The sequence below is a fragment of the Bos grunniens genome, chromosome 24, assembly GCF_055505025.1.
Source record: "Bos grunniens cultivar Pamir isolate PY7600 chromosome 24, Bosgru_T2T1.0, whole genome shotgun sequence".
Lineage (NCBI taxonomy): Eukaryota > Metazoa > Chordata > Mammalia > Artiodactyla > Bovidae > Bos > Bos grunniens.
Genome location: NC_141188.1, coordinates 39,310,927 through 39,332,687, shown reverse-complemented (window position 1 = coordinate 39,332,687; position 21,761 = coordinate 39,310,927). Strand labels below are relative to the sequence as shown.

Below are 21,761 nucleotides of genomic sequence, written 5' to 3'. Positions count from 1 at the left end.
TTCCCAACACCATGCTTCCTTGCATTCTAAAAACAAAGTTCTCTTTCTTTAGAATTTGACTATAAGCTAGATACCACCCCATTAGTCTGCAAGGATACTGTTGTTCAACGGCTCAGTTGTGTCTGTTTGTGACCCCATGGACTGCAGCACGCCAGGCTTCCCTGGCCATCACCAACTCCCGGAGCTTACTCGAACTCATGTCCATGGAGTCAGTGATGCCATCCAACCATCTCATCCTCTGTCGTCCCCTTCTACTCCTGCCCTCAGTCTTTCCCAGCATCAGAGTCTTCCAATGAGTCAGCTCTTCGCATCAGATGGCCAAGTATGGAAGCTTCATCAGTCCTTCCAGTGAATATTCAGGTTTAATTTCCTTTAGAGTTGACTGGTTTGATCTCTTTGCTGAGGAGCTAAAAATACGTTCGAATTTAATGCTATCTGATGGGGCGTTCCTCTCGGGGATGCGGTTTGGAGATGCTCAGAGGGCGAGTTGGCTTCTCCCCGGGAAGAGCGGTTGCTAACGTCCCATCTGGCCCCGCAGGTGAGCGAGATGGAGGTGAACGGGCAGTTCGAGTCGGTGTGCGAGTCGGTGTTCAGCGAGCTGGAGTCGCAGGCGGTGGAAGCCCTGGACCTGCCGATGCCTGGCTGCTTCCGCATGCGGAGCCACAGCTACGTACGAGCCATCGAGAAAGGCTGTTCGCAGGACGACGAGTGCGTGTCGCTGCGGTCCTCCTCCCCGCCGCGCACCACCACCACCGTGAGGACCATCCAAAGCAGCACGGGTGAGTGTGCAGAGCCAGCCCCGCGCACCACCCCCCGCCGCCCGGGCGGCGCCTCAACTGTCCCCAGACACTGCACATGGTCCTCTCTCGGGTGTCACACAGTCTCCGGTCACCAGACCCCACCCACTCCCCGCGAGGCATCCCAGCCTCCGGCCACAGTCACGCACCCCCTTCTAACTCCATCTGCGTCTCCGGAATCACCAGAGGAAACTGCAACTCGGGGACTAAGGGAGACAGCACAGGGGGGAGATGTTCCCAAGATGCCCACACAGCATCCTAGGGCCAGTACTCTCATCCCACCCAACTCCTGCGCTCCATCAGCAGACCCTCCCGTTCAGGGCTATGACCCTCTCCACGAATCAGACACCCTGATTGTTGAGCATCGCAGAGCTGGAAAGCTTTTAAAACCCCAAGATATACACAAAATGACTCTCCCGAAAGACCTGAACTATCATTGAGAGACAATAAGAAATGGATGATGCAGTAACACTGATTGCACAACTTATGTTTTCTTTTATTATACCCAAAGGCAGATTTATTTCATTTTATTTTAGACCTCCTGACTATCTATACGCACCCAGCACCTCCTTTGCACTCTAAACTGAGTTTGGATTTATGCCACTACACTGTCTTTTGATCAGATTTTCATTAGAGAGGCACAGAAGAGATTAGCTGGTTTCCATGACACTGGACCTATATAGGAATATAGCCATGGATTGTGTGTGACAGTGTATGTATTGTTTTGGAGGGTTTCAGGGTGCTTTTTTAAAAAATAACATTTGGGTCCAAGAAGAAAATCCTCTCCATTGTAACTAGTCTTAACTTTGGTAGAATTTAGCATTACTCCAATAAAGACTAGTTCGATAAAAAAGATCATCACATCGAGTCAAGATAAATGATGAATTAATTAGAAGGAAAAATCTATGCTAAACTATTCAGTTTTCATTCTAGGTGCTTCAAATGTCAGCAATTATCATTCAGCTTAGAACTTTCGCTGGCTTGGGAACTAATAGGTTCTCATCTTACTTGCAAGAAAGCCATTAAAGGTTAAACAACAGGTCTTCCTTCTGGACCAAGGCAAATTAAGATCTCAGGATTAGGGAAGAGATGCTTCTAGACCGTGGCTCAGCTGACCCACTGTATCCCAGCACCTCTGGCCCTGGGTGGCCGATTCCCACCAGAGACAGAAGGTGTGCGTTTTTGCTCACTAGGAGATTCTGCACAAACAGCCACAGACGAGGTTAATAAGTTAAATAAAGTTGGTTCAGGAAATGAACACATTTTTAAATTCATTCACGGGCATATTTGTGCGTGTTTACATCTGTGCAATAAGTGTAGCTTGAAGGTGTGGCTGTGTCTCTAGTTTCGTCTTTGGTGTTTCCCTGTTTCCCCGCCCCGTCCCCACCCACCTCCCCCCAGCCCTGTCTGATCTGTTCTCTGTACAGCAGATTCATCACTCACCAGCTACTCTCCTGTGCTGCAATTGCTCCTTAAATATGCAAAATTCAGATCCTTGCCCAGAAGGGCCGAGGGAAGGAAAAGGGAACACCCTGCCCCAAATACCCTATTCTGACCTTTCTAAGACCCTTCCCAGGTATGCTGAGGGTTTCCAGAGCTCAGATAATAAGGTCACCAGGTAAAATCCAAGTTGCCAGTTACGTGTGAATTTCAGATCAATAGTGAATCATTTTGTAGTGTCAGTATATCCCAAATCTTTCATGGGACCTACTTACACTACAGAATTATCTGTGACATCTGCAGTGTTTGCTAAATCTGACAAGCCTATCAGAGAAGGAGGTGAAGGGGGCCTGGGGTGGGGGTGTCTTGTGTTGTTCAATTTAGAATTGGAGAGGCTTTAGCCAGAGGCCCTGTGTGGGAGAACAGCCAAAAACAGGGAGCAGTCAACAAAAACCCCACAGAGCTGACAACATCCGCTCCACCTTGGGCTCTAGGAGCCTTGTCCTAAGTCCTGGGCCCCGTCAGGGCGGCGAGACTCCAGGCTTGGCTGCAGCTGCAGGGGGTTAGGGGCAGGAAGATGGAACTTGTCATGGGGAATGGTGAAGCACAAAATACCAGATTTGTATACAGGACAGCTGGTGACGTCACCCTTCGTCATCCAAGGTCAACATTATATCGTCCTTACAGTCATAGAAAAACAAGCAAACAGTTTAAGAACTAAATGTTATTATAGATTCTAAGTAAAGCCTTTAGAATTCTAATATCACTTTTCAAAGCTTATCTATACCATGGATTTGTTCTTTAAAAAAAAAGTCATTTTAGGATATAATAAGGTTCTGTGCCCTTAATTCTACTTCTGTCATACTTCCTGTATCTCCTTCTTACCCCTTTTCTCTCTCTCTCTCTCACACACACACACATATACACAGAGTTTTCCTTCTCTCTGTCATGATGATGTCAGTGCTATTATTAATATGTTTTCTTCTACTGGTTTCCTTCCATAGAAAATCTGCCTTCTCATAGGACCTACTAGTTTTTGAAAGCACGCACTCATCTGTGTTAATCAGGAAATGACTTTGCTCTAATTTTAACCATTTCCCTTGTGCACATAGGTCAGGTTTACATCTGTGTTCAGTAGGATGTGACATAGATTTCGCCTTTGCTCATTATTCTTGGACATTTACAATAGATTTTAAATGTCCTAAACTTCCCTTTGTCTGAAAAACAATTCATTTTTGTCAACTGCAGTTAATAGCTATTAACTTCCCCCCACAACAATCCACATTCTGTCTTTGATTTTTGTCAGCCCATTTTAAATGGTTCAGATGTTTAGCAAACTAGACTATTAAGCTTTTCTCCTCCAGTGTTGTCCATTCCTCATATGAGCAAAAAGAAACCACCTAGAAAGGTCCACAGAAATGTCTGCTGCCATGTGGGAGAGTCAGGAAGATGGGCTCGGCTCCAAGGGGCCCTAAGGAGCCCCTGGTGATATGACCAGGGATTAATGGAGACTCAGAGCCAACTAGGAACTGAGTTGGGGAGTGATGTATAGTTATGCTTCTTTTGGTTAATTGACATTTTGGTTTATCTAACTATGATACAGTCCTATATTATCTCCCTTTATTATCTGCTTCAAGCACTCAGATATCTCTCCACCTAAGAGATTCAAGTAAGTTCCTATATAATCATTGCACCATTGGACTATTTGGTGAGGATTAGAGGTACTGTTCCTTGGTAGCTTAGATGATGAAGAATCTGCCCAAAATGCGGGAGACCTGGGTTCGATCCCTGGGTCAGGAAGATCCTCTGGAGAAGGGAATGGCTACCCATGCCAGAATTCTTGCCTGGAGAATCCTATGGACAGTGGAGCACAGTGGGCTATAGTCCATGGGGTCGAAAAGAATCAGACATGCCTGAGCAACTAACACTAGGAAAGTAAAATTTTTAAGTGATCAGTTAGCCTCATGACTGTGGGAAAACAAGCACCATTACCTCAATCGTCTGAGTATTTTAGGTAAAAGTAGAACTTGGTACTAGAAATAGACCCAAACCTCCACTTCAGAGAACTGGATTCAGCTGGCCTTCTGTGAAATATACAAATGCAATTGGATGTGTTTAAGGATGAGATTTCTTTTTACTTCCTATGCTAAGCGTTCAAGATCTATCGAAAGCATTGCCACATTGCAGCTAGACAGACTTCAATCTGGTGACACAAGAGTCTGGATAAGCATGAACAGTGCATCATCATCGATGGACATGCTCATGCAGATACACACACATACACGTGGTCAGAAAGGACACAAAATATGTCCTTTGCAGTGGTGACGCAGCACACAGAAGCCGGAGGGTCAGTGGGTGTAGACAGAGGATAATAATAATAAAAGCAGTAAGTGTTTATTTAAAACATCTCCCTTTAAATAAACACTTACTGCTTTTTATTATTTTTAAAGCCAATATAATATTTGAGTTAAAATAATACTCTTTCACAAAAATAGGCAAGCTATCATGATACATGATTCTCTGGTCTTTTAAGATATTTCCTTTGGTACATTACAAGAGTTTCAAGAAAGACTTATGTAACAATAATGTGACTTTATGAAGAGTAAGCATGTGCCACACCGTTGCTCCTGATATTTGGCTGGTGTGCTATATTCTTTTCATTAGGGGAAGCTCTTAAAAATGAATGGGGTTGAACTGGTCTCCTGTCCTTCATGGCGCCCCCAGGAAGGGCAGCAAGGGTCCAGGACAGAGCATCCTCCTGGGCAAACAGCCAGGGTCCTCAAGCAGGGAGTTCAACACAGCTTGCCTTTGTGAGTGTGGCTTGGGGCCACAGTGATCACAACACATATTTCCAGTTTGATTTTTCCAACAAGAGCAGTCACATTCTCCTTTAAACAGAGACATGCTTTTCCATAATCTTAACCTCACACACTCTCCCAGCTCCATATACAGAAGCAGTTACCCTGTAGAGCACCTGAGGTCAGGGCTAACTTCTGGGAGTTCTCACAGGTTTGGGTCATCACACCTGGTCAGCCATCCCGTACAGAAAACCACACTGAACCTACCTTCCCTCATCCTACCCTCTGTACAGCCTGCTCCCCACACACCCACCCCCAACAACAAACCCTAAACACACAAGATCTTGAGCAAAATGACATTAAGGTAGTAATTTATATTTATAATACACATGGTAGGCACTCAATAATGGAGAAAGAAAAATAAGAGAAGATGCAGAAAAATACTTGTTTTACTCTGGTATCATTGACATATTACATTGTGTAAGTTTAAGAAACTGTGATTTAAAAACTCAGAGCAAACAAAAGTCCAGAACCAATGGCTTCACAGGAGAGTTCTATCAAACGTTTCAGTTCAGTTCAGTTCAGTCGCTCAGTCGTGTCCGACTCTTTGGGACCCCATGAATTGCAGCACACCAGGCCTCCCTGTCCATCACCAACTCCTGGAGTTCACCCAGACTCAACGTCCATCGAGTCAGTGATGCCATCCAGCCATCTCATCCTCTGTCGTCCCCTTCTCCTCCTGCCCCCAATCCCTCCCAGCATCAGAGTCTTTTCCAATGAGTCAACTCTTCGCATGAGGTGGCCAAAGTACTGGAGCTTCAGCTTCAGCATCATTCCTTCCAAAGAAATCCCAGGGCTGATCTCCTTCAGAATGGACTAGTTGGATCTCCTTGCAGTCCAAGGGACTCTCAAGAGTCTTCTCCAACACCACAGTTCAAAAGCATCAATTCTTCAGCGCTCAGCCTTCTTCACAGTCCAACTCTCACATCCATACATGACCACAGGAAAAACCATAGCCTTGACTAGACGGACCTTTGTTGGCAAAGTAATGTCTCTGCTTTTGAATATGCTATCTAGGTTGGTCATAACTTTCCTTCCAAGGAGTAAGCATCTTTTAATTTCATGGCTGCAGTCACCATCTGCAGTGATTTTGGAGCCCCCCAAAAATAAAGTCTGACACTGTTTCCACTGTTTCCCCATCTATTTCCCATGAAGTGATGGGACTGGATGCCATGATCTTAGAGAAGAGTTAACACCTAGCCTTCTGAAACTGTTTTTAAAAACTGCAGAGGAAGGAACACTCCCAAACTCATTCTATGAGGTCACCATCACCCTGATACCAAAACCAGACAAAGATACCACATTGTATACATTTAGGGTGTACAATGAGTTGATTTGATACATGAATGTATTGCTACGTGGTGACCACCATAGTGTTAGCTAACACCTTCATCACTTCACATAATTATCATTTCTTTTTGGTGGTGAGAACATTTAAGATCTATTCTCTTAGCAACTTTGAATGCAACAGTCTTGTTGACTATAATCATGATGCTGTACATTAATCTCCAGAACTTATTCATCTTCTCATTGGCAGTTTGTTCCTTAGATCACCATCTCCGCCTTTCCCCCACCCTCCAGCCCCCAGGAACCACCAATGTATTCTCTGCCTCAGCTTTTCTAGATTCCGTATATATGTGAGATCCTGCAGTATTTGCCTTTCTCTGACTTATTTCATTTAACATAATACCCTCAAGGTCCACCCATGTTGTCACAAATGACAAGATTTCTTCCTTTTCATGACTGAATAATATTCCATCCGGTATCAAATAGACTTACAAAGCAGAAACAGACTTACAGACTGAGAGGATGGATTTATGGTGGCTGAGGGGAAGGATGGAGGGAAGGGTGGGGGGAAGGGATAGTTAGGGAGTTTGGGAAGGTTATGTACACACTGCTGTATTTAAAATGGATCACCAACAAGGACCTACTGTATAGCAGAGGGAACTCTGCTCAGTGTTATGTGGCAGCCCGGATGGGGGTTGGGGGGGTTGGGGCAGAAGGGATACATGTGTGTATATGACTGAGTCACTATGCTGTGTGCCTGAAACTATCACAGCATTGTTAATCAGCTGTACTACAATATAAAATAAAAAGGGTTTCTAATTTAAAAAATTAAAAACTATTTCATTGTGGACCTGTATACTCCATCTTCATCCACCCATCCCTCCAGGGACACTTAGATTGTTTCCATATTGGGTCATTGTGAATAATGCTGCAATGAGTACGAGGGAGAGTTGCTCACTGACTCTTTGCGACCCCGTGGACTGTAGCCCGCCAGGCTCCTTTGTCCACGGAATTCTCAAGGCAAGAATACTGGAGTGGGTTGCCATTTCCTTCTCCAGGAACACTGCAGTGACCAGCAGAAAAATACTTAACTACCTCACAAACTCCATATTCAACAGATGTTTGCATAATCAAGGTGACTTTCCCAGGGAAATAGTATTGCTATTAAAACAGGTTGAATCATAAAATATTAGCAATAGAAGAAAATTCTACATCATCCAGTCCACAGGTCTGCAAACCACAACCTAGGGGCCAAATCTAACCTGCTTCCTATTTTTATAAATAAAGTTTATGAACATAAAGTCACACTCCTTTGTTTACATATTATCTGTGCCTGCTTTTACCCTTTCACAGCAGAACTGAGTAGTTGCTGAAGACCATATGGTCCAGAAAGTCAAAAATATTTGCTCTCTGGCCTTTTACTGAAAAAGGTTATCACCACTGATCTCATCCACAGAACTCATTTTAAGGTAGGAAAACTAAGACCCAGAGTGGTGGGCCTCTAGCTGGAAGCAAAATCAGAATAAAACGCCAGGTCAGCCAGCCATCACCCTTGGCTTGTTTGAGCCCCAGCTCTACAAATTCACCAAGAATCCTTAGAGTTCAGAGGAAGTTCACTTCTTTCGAACAGGCACAAAGTTAATTAACAGGTTGTTTTTATAAAGCAATGAAGGAAAGGTTCAGAAGTCCAAAGGACAGATATAGGCCAGAAGTTTTTTTTAAACAAAGAACCTTTCTTTTCTACTCGAGATAAGATCAAGCAATAAATTTCAGATCTTGCCTGGACTGGTTTCTTGTCCCTCTGCTTATGAGGCTCCCTTCCTTGAATTTCTCCAAATATCCATGTAGGACTGGAGACATCCACTTCCTCCCATCTTAGGAGGATTAGACCAGAAAAAAAGAGCCAGATTTGTAGTAAAAACTATGCCTTTTGTGAGGAAACTTCTCTGTTTTTTAATATCTGAGAAAACGGACTGTGATGATTCTAGGAAGAATTTGGTTATAACATTTCTACTTTGGGGCCCTCAAGGTGGCATTCTTTTGCACTCTAAATAGAAATATTATGAAGTCATAAAATACAGAAGTCCTATCAACACTGAAGAAGATAGAGGGTCTGTCTCCTCCAGCAGTTTTATCACATAAATCACCTCTAAGGGGTGTGGAGGAAAGGCAACCCTCTTACACTGTTGGTGGGCGTGTAAACTGGTACAGCCACTATGGAGAACAGCATAGAAGTTCCTCAAAAGCTAAAGACAGAGCTCCCATACGATCCTGCAATCCCACTCCTGGGCGTATATCTGGAGAAAACTATGATTCCAAAGTTACATGCACCCCTGTGTTCATAGCAGCACCCCTCACAATATCCAAAACATGGAAGCCACTTAAATACCCATCAACAGAGGATAAAGAAGATGTAGTATGTATACACGCACCATAGAATACTGCTCAGCCATAAAAAAGAATGAAATAATGCCATTCGCAGCAACATGGATGAACCTAGAGATTATCATTTTATTAAGTGAAGTAAGTCAGAAAGAGAAAGACAAACACCATATGGTATCATTTATATGTGGAATCTAAACTATGACACAAATGGATTTATCTACAAAATAGAAACAGACTCACAGACATAGAGAACAAACTGTGGTTGCCAAGGGGGAGAGGGTAGGAAAGGGATCTGGGAGTTTGGGGTTAGCGGATGCCAACTATTATAGAGAACGGATAAAAAACAAAGGTCCTACTCTATAGCACAGGGAACTATGTTCATATCCTGTGATACGCCAGAATGGAAAAGAATATGAAAAAGAATGTAGATATGTGTATAAATGAATCTCTTTGCTGTACACAACATTGTAACTAACACAACATTGTAAATCAGCTATATTTTAATAAAATATATATATATTTTTTAAATCACCTCTCAGGACCAGTGTGCCAGGCCTGGAGGTATCATGTTCCATAAACAGCCTGCTAATGTGCCTTTGCCCACCTGAGGGGTTATCACAGGGCTAGTAGTGATGGAGTTCCAGTGTCTTCCAGCCTTGAGGGTTGTTGTGAGGTTCAAACAAGACCATTAATAAGGAAGCACTGTGTACAATGCACATAAAGTCTCTCTATTGGCTTTGATTTTAAATCTCTCAATCTGTTTTAGTTTAATAATGATGATAATGGCTAATCGTGGAGCATTTACTCCTTGGCAAGCACTATGAACCAGCTGTGGAGATTATTTCATGTAATCCTCACGAGTAGTCTGTGACATGTACAGGATATGATATCATTGTTTTCACAATACAGGAAAAAATATTAAGGCTTATTAGCAAGTTTAAACAGCTTGACCAAGTTAGTAAGTGACAGAGCAGGCTCTTAAATTCTCTTTATTTTTTTTAAAGATACAGTAGAATGACTAAGAACTTGGAATTTATTTATTGGCCACAGTGCATGGCATATGGGATCTTAGTTCACTGACCAGGGATTGAACCCTTGCCCCCTGCATTGAAAGCACAGAGCCTTAACCACTGGACCACCAGGGAAGTCCACACTTAAATTCTCTTTACTCATCAATAAGTGCTTAGTAAAATATAGTATACCCTGAACTAATTTAATACAAATTTGTCTACAGAATGAGATGCCCAAAAACTCTTTTAATTCATTTTTCTTCCCACAAATATTCATTTAGTTCCTGCCATGTTTGAAACCTGTGTTTTCCATAAAATTTTCTGAAAACCCCTCTTGAAAAGAAATGTTTTAATCACATATTAGCAACACCATGTTTCATGCTGGTTTGTCTAACCCTGCAATATCTAAAGTGAAATTAAAGATGTAAAAAAAAAAAAAGAGAGAGAAATGACAATGAATAGAGACAAAACCTCAAAAACTAAAATACTCCTTGGGTTTAAAATTTCATATTACACTTTGTCATTTTGACATTATGATGGATTTAAAAGATCAAATATAACCCCTTGATCTGGTTACAGTGCTGTCAGAAAGCACTGAATGGGAAAAGGAATCTTTACCTACTCATGTGGAAAGAAAGCAGCTGGTAGGTTTTGTGTTGTGGTTGATGAAGTCATCGTTGGTCTCTGCCTTGGACTAAGTAAAAAAAATACTACAATTATTTACTCCTGATCTCACTGGTCTCTTGGCTGGGTTGAGTATTCACAACCCAGTTACCAAGATCAATCAGAAAACACACATTAGAAAATCAGACTCTTTTCCTGTGAATATTTGTTATATGGGAAATTTCTCCCCCAAAATTAATGACAACACGGAACCTAAAAATTCACTTTTTAATCTTCCTGATACCTCCATAGACTCATGTTTTATAATGGAATAAACAGACATTTTTAAAATTCTTCAAAGTTCGATGTTGTCTGATCCAATTCATATTGAACTTTAACAAATACAGCAAACTAGTAGCAGCTGAAAACCATACGTGTGATTAATGCTGGCACTTGGACATGCCTTCACAGCTCCAGCCAAGGGTTTGTGTCTCTGTTCCTCCTGCAATTGACTTTCTGTCAAGCGTTTAGGATGACCCTTTACTGTTGCCAAGTGTCTGTATTTAAAAAGAGAAGACCAAGATGAATAGTACCATGATTTTACTACATTCAGTTCAGTTCAGTTCAGTCGCTCAGTTGTGTCCAACTCTTTGCGACCCCATGAACTGCAGCACGCCAGGCCTCCCTGTCCATCACCAACTCCCGGAGTTCACTCAGACTCATGTCCATCGAGTCGGTGATGCCATCCAGCCATCTCATCCTGTCATCCCCTTCTCCTCCTGCCCCCAATCCCTCCCAGCATCAGAGTCTTTTCCAATGAGTCAACTCTTCGCATGAGGTGGCCAAAGTACTGGAGTTTCAGCTTTAGCATAAGTCCTTCCAAAGAACACCCAGGGCTGATCTCCTTTAGAATGGACTGGTTGGATTTCCTTGCAGTCCAAGGGACTCTCAAAAGTCTTCTCCAACACCACAATTCAAAAGCATCAATTCTTCAGCGCTCAGCTTTCTTCACAGTCCAACTCTCACATCCATACATGACCACAGGAAAAACCATAGCCTTGACTAGCCGGACCTTTGTTGGCAAAGTAATGTCTCTGCTTTTGAATATGCTATCTAGGTTGGTCATAACTTTCCTTCCAAGGAGTAAGCGTCTTTTACTTTCATGGCTGCAGTCATCATCATTTACTACATTAGCAACTATATATGAAATAGTCATATATTTATTGTAATGAGAAATCAATGGCCATGTCACTATTAACACTGAAAGTTTTCTTTGCCATCTGCTGGTATCCTACTGGCAGGTAAATTCCACCAGCACACAACAGATAACTTTTCTCTCTTACCCATTTTTTGGCCATTTTTAGTTGAACTATAATTTACAATGTTAATTCTGCTATACGGCAAAGTGACTTGGTTATACACGTATATACATTCTTTTTTTATATTCTTTTTCATTATAGTTTATCCCAGGAGATTGGATATAGTTGCTTGTGCTATATATAGTAGGACCTCATTGTTTATCCATTCTATATGCAAGTTTGTATCCACTAACCCCAAACTCTCAGTCCACCCCTTCCCCCGCCCCCCATATCCCCCTTGGCAACAGCGCGCCTCCTCTCTGAGTCTGTTTCTGTTTTGTAGGTAAGTTCATGGGTGCCATATTTTAGATTCCACATGTAAGTGAAACATGGTATTTGTCTTTCTTTTTTTTACTTCATTTAGTATCATAATCTCTAGGTCCATTCATGCCGCTGCTCTTTTTTTCCCTTTTCTATCAATTATCAATTATTAAGACTACTAATTCTAATAACTTCTACTTTACCTTACAGAAGAAAATAACTAGTCTAAATTATGCTAAAATATATGACACCCTGTCAGAATTTTATTAGTTTTTAATCCCTACAGTATTTTTTCAGCTTTATGGTCTCAAGGGGATATATTATTAAAATAACCTTTGCTTAACCCATTTTATACCTTAGAAGTGTATCCCTGATGAGGAATATCAGGTGATATGAAGACAGAAGCTCACCTGGAATTTCTGAGTAGGGTTGCCATCCTTTCTCTCTCAAAATCCAATCTTAAACTAGTTTTTCATACAATATTCTTCAGTTTAGTCCCTCAGTCGTGTCCAACTCTTTGCAACCCCATGAATCACAGCATGCCAGGCCTCCCTGTCCATCACCAACTCCCGGAGTTCACTCAAACTCACGTCCATCGAGTCAGTGATGCCATCCAGCCATCTCATCCTCTGTCGTCCCCTTCTCCTCCTGCCCCCAATCCCTCCCAGCATCAGACTCTTTTCCAATGAGTCAACTCTTCGCACGAGGTGGCCAAAGTACTGGAGTTTCAGCTTTGGCATCATTCCTTCCAAAGAACACCCGGGACTGATCTCCTTTAGAATGGACTGGTTGGATCTCCTTGTGGTCCAAGGGACTCTCAAGAGTCTTCTCCAACACCATAGTTCAAAAGCATCAATTCTTCGGCGCTCAGCTTTCTTCACAGTCCAACTCTCACATCCATACATGACCACTGGAAAAACCATAACCTTGACTAGACGGACCTTTGTTGGCAAAGTAATGTCTCTGCTTTTGAATATGCTATCTAGGTTGGTCATAACTTTCCTTCCAAGGAGCAAGCGTCTTTTCATTTCATGGCTTCAGTTACCATCTGTGGTGATTTTGGAGCCCCCCAAAATAATATTCTTATCCTACTATATATCCCCCCATGATTAAATTTTTTAATTTAAGAAAATTAGTGAGTCCATATTACCCACTGCTTTGCTTCTGAAGTACTCTTCTCTCCCAAAATGATTATTATGGCCAGAAAGGTATGAGATATTAAATGTTGGCTTTTATTATTTTCACGGAACTTCTTTCCATTATCTTTGAATTTTTTGTTTAGAAATAATTATATAAGTATAGGAAATTGCAACAATAGTACAGCAATTACTTATACCCAGTCACCCAGTCTCTCCCAATGATTACATTGTAGATAACCATACAATATCATAACCAGGAAATTGACATTGGTATGATGTATATGGGTAATTATCCAAGTGCAGACTCTTGTAACCACCACCACAATCAAGATACAGAACTACTATGTGTGTTAGTCGCTCAACCATGTCCAACTCTTTGTGACCCCATGGCCTGTAGCCCGCCAGGCACCTCTGTCCATGCGGATTCTCCAGGCAAGAATACTGCAGTGGGTTGCAGACCTCCAGGGGGTCTCCATCAGGACAAAGATCTACTCTTGTCCACATTTTACCAGTTTGAATGAGGTATAGAAACCAAACCTGCTTTCAAGTCCCTTTGCCTTCTCCCATTTATAATCTAATCATCTTAAATATTTTCTCCACATTGAGAACCATATCACACGTTATATTTTTTGCTTCAAATGTCATACATAATGCAGAAATTTCAGAGGAGAAAGTCTATTGTATTTATCCTTTTTTTTTTTTTTTTTGGCCATATTGCCAAGTTTGGGAAATTTTCAGCTGTCATTTCTGTAATCACTTTTTCATCCCCACCCTCCCTCTCCTACCCTTCTGGGACTCCAGGGACCCAGTAGCCATGACTTCTTCAATGGGTGGTTTGAGCAGGGTTTCCTTTGAAGAGGACATGCATGGGTGGGCAGGCCTTGTTTTCATCTCTATTATGTAACTCCTTCTACCCATCAAACATTGAAACTATGCTTTCCAGACATAGGCCCCACCTAACATGACACAATTTTCACTCATGGGTGCCACCCAAAATTATATTTCACTGTGCACCCTGTACTCAATGCCTCATATCACACTGTCAGAGTCCCTTATCCTCCTTCCCAATCCTATCCAAGTATTTTTTTTCTCACCACTCTGAAACCTATAAGCTAAATTATACACTCTTTAAAAATCTTCAACTGCTCAAACCAAAACTCAACAATTGTGACTGACAAAAAAGTGGAGACAAAGAATTCTCAAGAACAGCAGTATCCATTGTCTTTCAAGTCATCGAGGATGACTTTCGTGGCATATCAATCAGAGTGGAATTTTAATAAAGCACAACTTGTCTTAAAAAGTAACGCAAGCACCAGGCATTGTTTGCTTAGCCTTTGGAATCGCCGTGTGTTTCTTCAGTTCAGATACTAACCACATCAGTATCTTTTCCAGATTTACAGCACATCTACTGCAGCCCATTAAGTAAAAAGCATGTTTAAAGAAACTTTCTTTTCACTTAAAAATTAGTTACCTGGGGATTTCCCTGGTGGCGCAGTGGATAAGAATCTGCCTGCCAGTGCAGGGGACACAGTTCGATCCCCAGTCTGGGAAGATTCCACATACCATGGAGCAGTTAAGCCCTTGTGATACAACTACTGAGCCCACGTTCCACAACTACTGAAGCTCACGCACCTAGAGTATACGCTCTACAATGAACAGAAGCCCCTGCTTACCACACTAGAGGAAGCCCACATACAGCAATGAAGAGGCAGTGCAGCCAAAAATAAATAAAACTATTTTTTTATTATATGATACAAACACTATGGAAAATAGTATGAAGGGTTCTCAAAAAATTAAAAATATAGCTACCATATGATCCAGCAATTCTATTTCTGGATATTTTTTCAAAGAAAATAAAAACATGAATTCAAAAAGATATATGCATACCTATGTTCATTGCAACGCTATTTATAGTAGCCAATATATGGAAACCAACTAAGTGTCCATCAGCAGCTGAATGGATACAGAGAAAGTTTTCTACACACTTACATAGTGGAACATTACTTAGCCACGAAAAAGAATGAGATTTGCAATGTGGACAGACCTAGAGGGTATCATACTTAATGAAATAATGAAAAAGAAGGACAAATATCGTATGGTTTCACTTACATGTGGAATCTAAAAAGCAAATTAACAAACAGAAAAAGACTACCAGACACAGAGAATGAACAGATGGCTGCTACAGGGAAGTGGAGTGAGGGAATAAGTGAAGTAGATGAAGGAGATTGAGGCACAGCCTTCCAGTTATAAAATAGTCACAGAATATAATGTGCGACATAGGAAACATAATCAATAATATTGTAGTGACTTTACATAGTGGCAATTGGTAACTAGACTATGGTGATGATCATTTTGTAATGTATGGAAATATCAAACCACTATTTTATACACTTGAAGCTAATCAATTATACTTTAAATTTTCCTTCTTTCATAACTAAAGTAATAAAAATTTCAAAATTTAAAAAATTTAAACAATAAAAATTAGTTACCTAAAACATGAATAGCTATCCATCAGAAAAAAAGAAAGCCACATTCCACAAGTCCTCAATGCTTTTTTAATTGCTTAAATCAAAAGAATGCAAGCTCTTAACTTTGGCCTTGATCAGTCTAACTCCACTAGTCTTATATGGTTTAAGGTCTCAGTTAGTACCTTGTGACCAAACTATAGGTGGCATAGTAGTAAAGAATCCGCCTGCCAAATCATGAGACTGAGATACAGGTTCCATCCTTGGGTGGGGAAGATCCCCTGGAGGAGGAAATAGCAACCTACTCCAGCATTCTTGCCTGGAGAATCCCACGGACAGAGGAGCTTGGAGGGCTTTAGTCCATGGGGTCACAAAGAGTCAGACAGGACTCAAGTGACTAAGCACACAGGTCTGACCCAAACTATAAGCTAAAAACTTTAAATACCACTTAATGTATCGCTTTGCAGCTGTTGCACATTAGCCTTCAAAACACAAAGCTACAGTTCTCGCATACGAAATTTGGCCAAGAACATTTGTTGATAGTTGACTGATAGGTGAAAATCTAAGAGTTCCTCAGGAAATTTTCTACTTCACTGAATTCCTTAAGTTTCTAGGATAACTCCAACATCTATACAGAAGCAGAAAGTTCTTTACTTTTTTTTTCTCAAGCACCTGAAAATAAACCACTTCATTTTAGAAAGAGTGGGATGGTCACATGTCTCCCCCACACCATCTTGAGAAACAAAGTTTCAATCATTTTTTATTTGGGGAATGGACTTCCCAAAATGGGTAAAATGATGAGACTCAAGGAGACTGGTAAATGTTAACTTCTGCAAATAAAAGCTTCCGTTTATTCTTAGACTCTTAATTCTACTTTATGTTCTTTCTCCCCACTTCTCCTAGTCAAAGTCCCAGGGAGGTTACACCTCCTTTTCCCTTTCTTACCTGTGAATTTAAAAGTTATCCTAATATTAGCAGCCTCAATCCTGACTTGGTCTCAAATCTCTGTTTAACCTATGAATATCTGAATAAGGAGGACTTAATGGATTGCTGAGCCCATCTCTGGAATGAATATTAAATTATGAGAAGATCTATAAAGCATTTTTATGGACACTGAGTCTATTTTTTCCCAACTTTCTCTTAAAAGCATCATATTATTCATCCCCCAAATTCTAGAGTACCATGAAAGGCCAGAAAAAATACTGATAATCTCTAAAGGTGCTGAGAACATGTAATTTCTTCTCTACTTTTAATTCCATTTTTTTAAAAAAGCAGCAAAACTCTCACTCTTTGCACCTATCCAAGCCATGAGATTCAACCCAAGCCGGATATTGAAATCTCTAAAAACTTTTGGATATTCATTGTTCTTTACCTGTTTTTCCCTCTATGAAACTGTTCTGTGGAGACAATGTGAGAGAAATTTTGTAAAGATGTTCACCACAGCATTATTTATGATGGTGAAAAACACCTTTGATGATAAGTGAAGATTTGTCTGCCAGGAGGGAAATGTTGTTCATGTTCATTCATGTTCATTCTTGTGGCAAGAATACTGGAGTGGGTTGCCATTTCCTAGACCCTGATACTGGGAAAGATTGAAGGGAAAAAAGATAAGGGGGCAGTAGAGAATGAGATGGTTAGACAGCATCACTAACTCAATGGACATGAAGTTGAGCAAACTCTGGGAGATAATGAAGGACAGAGGAACCTGGTAGGCTACAGTCCAAGGGGTCACAAAGAGTCAGACACCACTGAGCGACTGAAAAATACCACCACAAGGGAACTGTTAGGCAAATTATGAAACGTTCACTTCAATGAACTATTATGCCAGCCACTAAAATTATATTTAGAAAGAACTTACGGTAATACTGAGGGGAAGAACTTCTTAGATCAAGCTAGATGTCTAGAGTACAGTGAAGCACTGCCAAAATTGCAAAACTGCACACATAATGCAGAACTATGTTAAGAAACTGCACACGGGGAAAAAAACTGGGCAGAAATAAATGCACTAAAATGTTAGTTAAACAGTAATTACCTTCGCTATTGGAGCCAAAGACAGTTTGGGTTTTTCTTTATACTTTATTTCTGCAGTGGGCATGTTTTACTTTCATAATACATAAAATGAATTTTATTTTTAAAACAGAAATATTAATAGATAACATTTCAGGGTTAAGGTTCCATTTAGAAATGATAATACATCTCATATCCTTCAATTTCACCTTTTTTCCTTGGTTAAATGAAGTCTCTTGGGTTCAGTGGTTACACTGGGTAAATGAAGATAGTCGTGAGAAAGATGCTGCTTGGTGATGCTTGTTATTTGTCTAAGCATATAGTAACTCCTTCTAGGAAAGAATTCTTAAAAATTAAATTTTTTAAGGAGCCTTTGCTTTGCCGTCCCTGCCTCTCATAAGGGTAGCAGGTGAGCTTTCTGTAGATTTTGCCTTTTTTTTTTTTTTTTGCCTTCAGATGTCAGAGGCGGTTCATTTGCAAATGGCAGTTGCAGGTGGTTTTTGAAGAGAAGGGCATTTAGGACAAAGTGCAAAGCTACACAAAACCAGATTAAGGGATCTTTGAAACATAAATCCACGCCTTTGTGGTTCTTAGGCCGACAAAGCTGAACCCTCAGAGGCCTGCTGTCGGCTGGTGCCTGTGTTCCAGCCAGAAAAGCTCCCCAAGCAATCACAGAGAAAGAAAGGGTTTCCGCCACCAAAATGATCTAATACAATAGAGGAGGCCACCTGTGTTTTTAGAAAGGCGAGGACTCTTTAGAAAGTGGAAAAAGGGAAATGCTGGATGGGACTGTGCAGAGTCCTGGAAGATATTCATTATCCTAGTTCATTAAAGTGATTCTGACAAATTTACACCGAAAAAGGATGAAGACTCTTGCTTCATGAGAAGCGTCAAAACCACAAAACAAAGGCTAGTGCTTTAGGGGATACCTGTGGCCCTCAGCACAGCACTCTGCTGGCTCTGGAATCGAACATCACTAGGTTCTTCGGTGACTGTCATTACAACATCTGCCTTTTCCTTTCTCAAACCTTTTCCTGACTTTGTCTTTGCCTCCTCTTTTCAATATTCTCTTCCAGAGAGAACTCAAAAGCTCTTAGCCTTTTCTCACCCATTCTAGCAACTCAAAGGGAAACTTTAGGAAAGGTGAAGGCTACCACGCTAACCCGTTCTCTCTTCTCACCTGTGTTCTCCTAAAACTCTGTTTGAGGCAACACGGCATGAATGGGGCTCAGAAACAGGCAGTTGAGTTCCCTTCGTTCACATGGTCACGTGGCCTTGGACAAAACTACTGTGGGCTGGCTTTTCCCAACCGTGATCATATAGGATGTGTTAGTTGTATCAGGAGCATTGTGAAGCCTTCATCGAGGAGAGAGAGAGATACCTCTGCTGTGTTGTCTACTGAATTTTAAAACCTACATACATTAATTTGTACATTTCAAATTCTTCTTCTGGTGGTAGATCTATAGCATGCAAGCTGAATGTGTGCAACAGGAGGATATTTTAACCAGATGCTGAGTGGATTGAGGCTTACTTCCTGCCTGAGTTTTACACGTCTGCCATGAACCTTACTGATCACCGTATGTGTTCATTTGGAGTCTTCCTTCTGGGGCTGTATCTCCATCCACTCATTCTCAACCTCTGGTTCTGTTTGAAAACCAATTGATTGACTCTTTGAACCTGTGTGTCATTTGTAATGGACCTTTCCAAATACACTCCTCTTGGTTTCAACTACATAATAGGGAAGTTCTAAACATCTTAGACTGAGAAGGCAATGGCACCCTACTCCAGTACTCTTGCCTGGAAAATCCCATGGATGGAGGAGCCTGGTAGGCTGCAGTCCATGGGGTCGCTAAGAGTCGGGCATGACTGAGCGACTTCACTTTCACTTTTCACTTTCCTGCATTGCAGAAGGAAATGGCAACCCACTCCAGTGTTCTTGCCTGGAGAATCCCAGGGACAGAGGAGCCCGGTGGGCTGCCGTCTGTGGGGTCGCACAGAGTCGGACACGACTGAATCGACTTAGCAGTAGCAGCAGCAGCAGCAAACATCTTAGAAAATCACTCATGGTTTTGTTTTCCTTCCAAAGAAAGTCTTAATAGGATTACATTAACTGAGCAGGACACCCACACTTCTCTCCCCTCAAACTGGTTCTGAATCAAAATTATGTTTTTTGTTTTTTAAACTAGTGGGGTGGAGACTAAGAAACCTGTGGCCCTTGGATAAAGTTCTTTCTTAAGGAGCTATTTCTGATGTTAACACACCTCCAGAAGCATTTGGAAGATTCAGAATAGGGCAGAATCATCAAAGTGTCCCCGCCTGCCTGCCTGTGTTTTTCTATGTTAACTCAAAATGGTAAATCATCCTCAAAACCTTTTATTTTTGGATTCCCCATATGTCCATTTTCTCTCTTCCTAAACAGGCTGATGAAAAGGCAGAGGCAAATAGCTGAAGCCTTAATGAAATAGGTGTATTGATCAATTCTGCTTCTTGGGCACTTCCTCAGAGTGTGCCGGAGCACACGTGGACACACGGATGCCCGTCAGACATCTCCAGGATGTCGGGCTTCCAAACACAAGTGCGGTTTCACAGGCAGCTGTTTTCACATCATACACATCACGCTGCGTGTCAGAGGAAGAACCACCAAATACTTATGATGTACTGAAGTTTGTGATCAAGTGGAAGACTATAAGCAAATGTTGAGTTTTGAGAACAGAAACATAAGCAAAAACGTAATTATCAATTTGCTGCTCAATCCTGCCTCCGCAGAGACTGCTTCTTTCCCATCCCAGATGCCTTCCTCTTATCCCTAAAGGCAATTTGCGCATCCTCTTACTCCTAACTCCTGACAAGCTACTGGAAAATTTACTCGTCTCATCTTTTCAACTAAAGCCTCCTCCAGCTTGACAAATCTTGCCAATTACTGCATAAGCCTCGACTGTCTGAGTTATGTGTCCGCAGGCTCCAAGCCCATCCATCTTGGAATTATCCTTCAGCCTTATCATTCCTTCCCCCTCATCTTTTCCCGCACATGGTTAATATCAGCTGTTATCAGTTTCGGCGCCTAGTAAATATTCTGGAGGTGATTGGAGGTTCAATCAGTTGCAGCTGCACCAAACTCAGCTGATAACGCAGTGGATGGTGGGGGAGAAGCCAGGAGAGGGAGAATTGGTAGAATTACCTTGATTCAGAATTAACCCTGATTGTACTTGGTTGTTTAGGCTCTGCCCTGTACATACAGAGTCCCCAGAATTCAGTGTCTGATTTTGTACCAAGACACCATCTTATGAGGAGTCATTGATAACAATAGCAGCTGTAAATGCTGATAATGGATTTTGCACAAATATTCCCCATACCCTCTGCCACCCACCCACCACACCCCCATAAACCTGAGCACATCTGAAGGATAATTTTGGAAAGAAAAGAATAGCAATGGGACTGCTTCACTATCTTATGTTTGGCTTTCAAACTTATGTTTGGCTTTTAACTTACCTTATGTTGAGCTGATGGAGAGAGGATTGGTTCAATCAAGACAGATTTGCTACTATGTTTGCTATGCAAAGGTGGAGCTCTGGAAGCTGCAAAGAGTGGTCATTCGGCATTTTAACTAAAACATCATCTTCTCTTTTGCCTGCCCCTTCTCTCTGCTCCAGGCCCCCACGACTTGAGCTGCAGTGGCAGAATAGCAGGTCAGTGACAAGTCCTTGCCAACAATCAGCTCCCGACACACCTGCCATTGGACACCCCACTTTAGTTCCCCTCAATGGGCCTGCTCCACATTACAGCCTAGTGGTAGTCTCTGGTGGTCCAGTGGTTAAGATACCGCACTCCCAGTGCAAGGGGCTCAGGCTCATTCCCAGGTCGGGGAACTAAGATCCCACATGCCCAACGGTGCAGCCAAAACATAAAATCACAGCCTATTTGTTACTCGAAGGAAATAACACCCCAAGCAGTTCTCAGCTCTTAGTAACTGAGATTGAATAAGGTGGTCAGATATTTCCCAGAGGAGAGGCCCAGGGTAAGATGGTCCAGTGGGAACTCTGAGTAAACAGAAGACTGAAGGTCTTCTTCATGTGAAACAGATGCCAAAGAAAAGAGAGTCGGCCCCACACCCAACACGGCCCCACCCTCCAAGTCCACATACCCAACCCTCT

General features: G+C 41.8%; 1 protein-coding gene across 14 annotated transcripts in view; it reads left to right on the top strand.

Annotated features, from left to right (window-relative positions):
- The window catches only part of DLGAP1 (DLG associated protein 1), a 793,561-nt gene that overhangs the window by 645,702 nt on the left and 126,098 nt on the right, over positions 1-21,761 (top strand). For all 14 annotated transcript variants that reach the window (XM_086373120.1, XM_086373122.1, XM_086373121.1 and 11 more), the window contains one exon: positions 539-779. In XM_086373120.1, the coding sequence (XP_086229246.1) occupies positions 539-779 (241 nt within the window). The remainder of the gene's footprint in view (positions 1-538; positions 780-21,761) is intronic.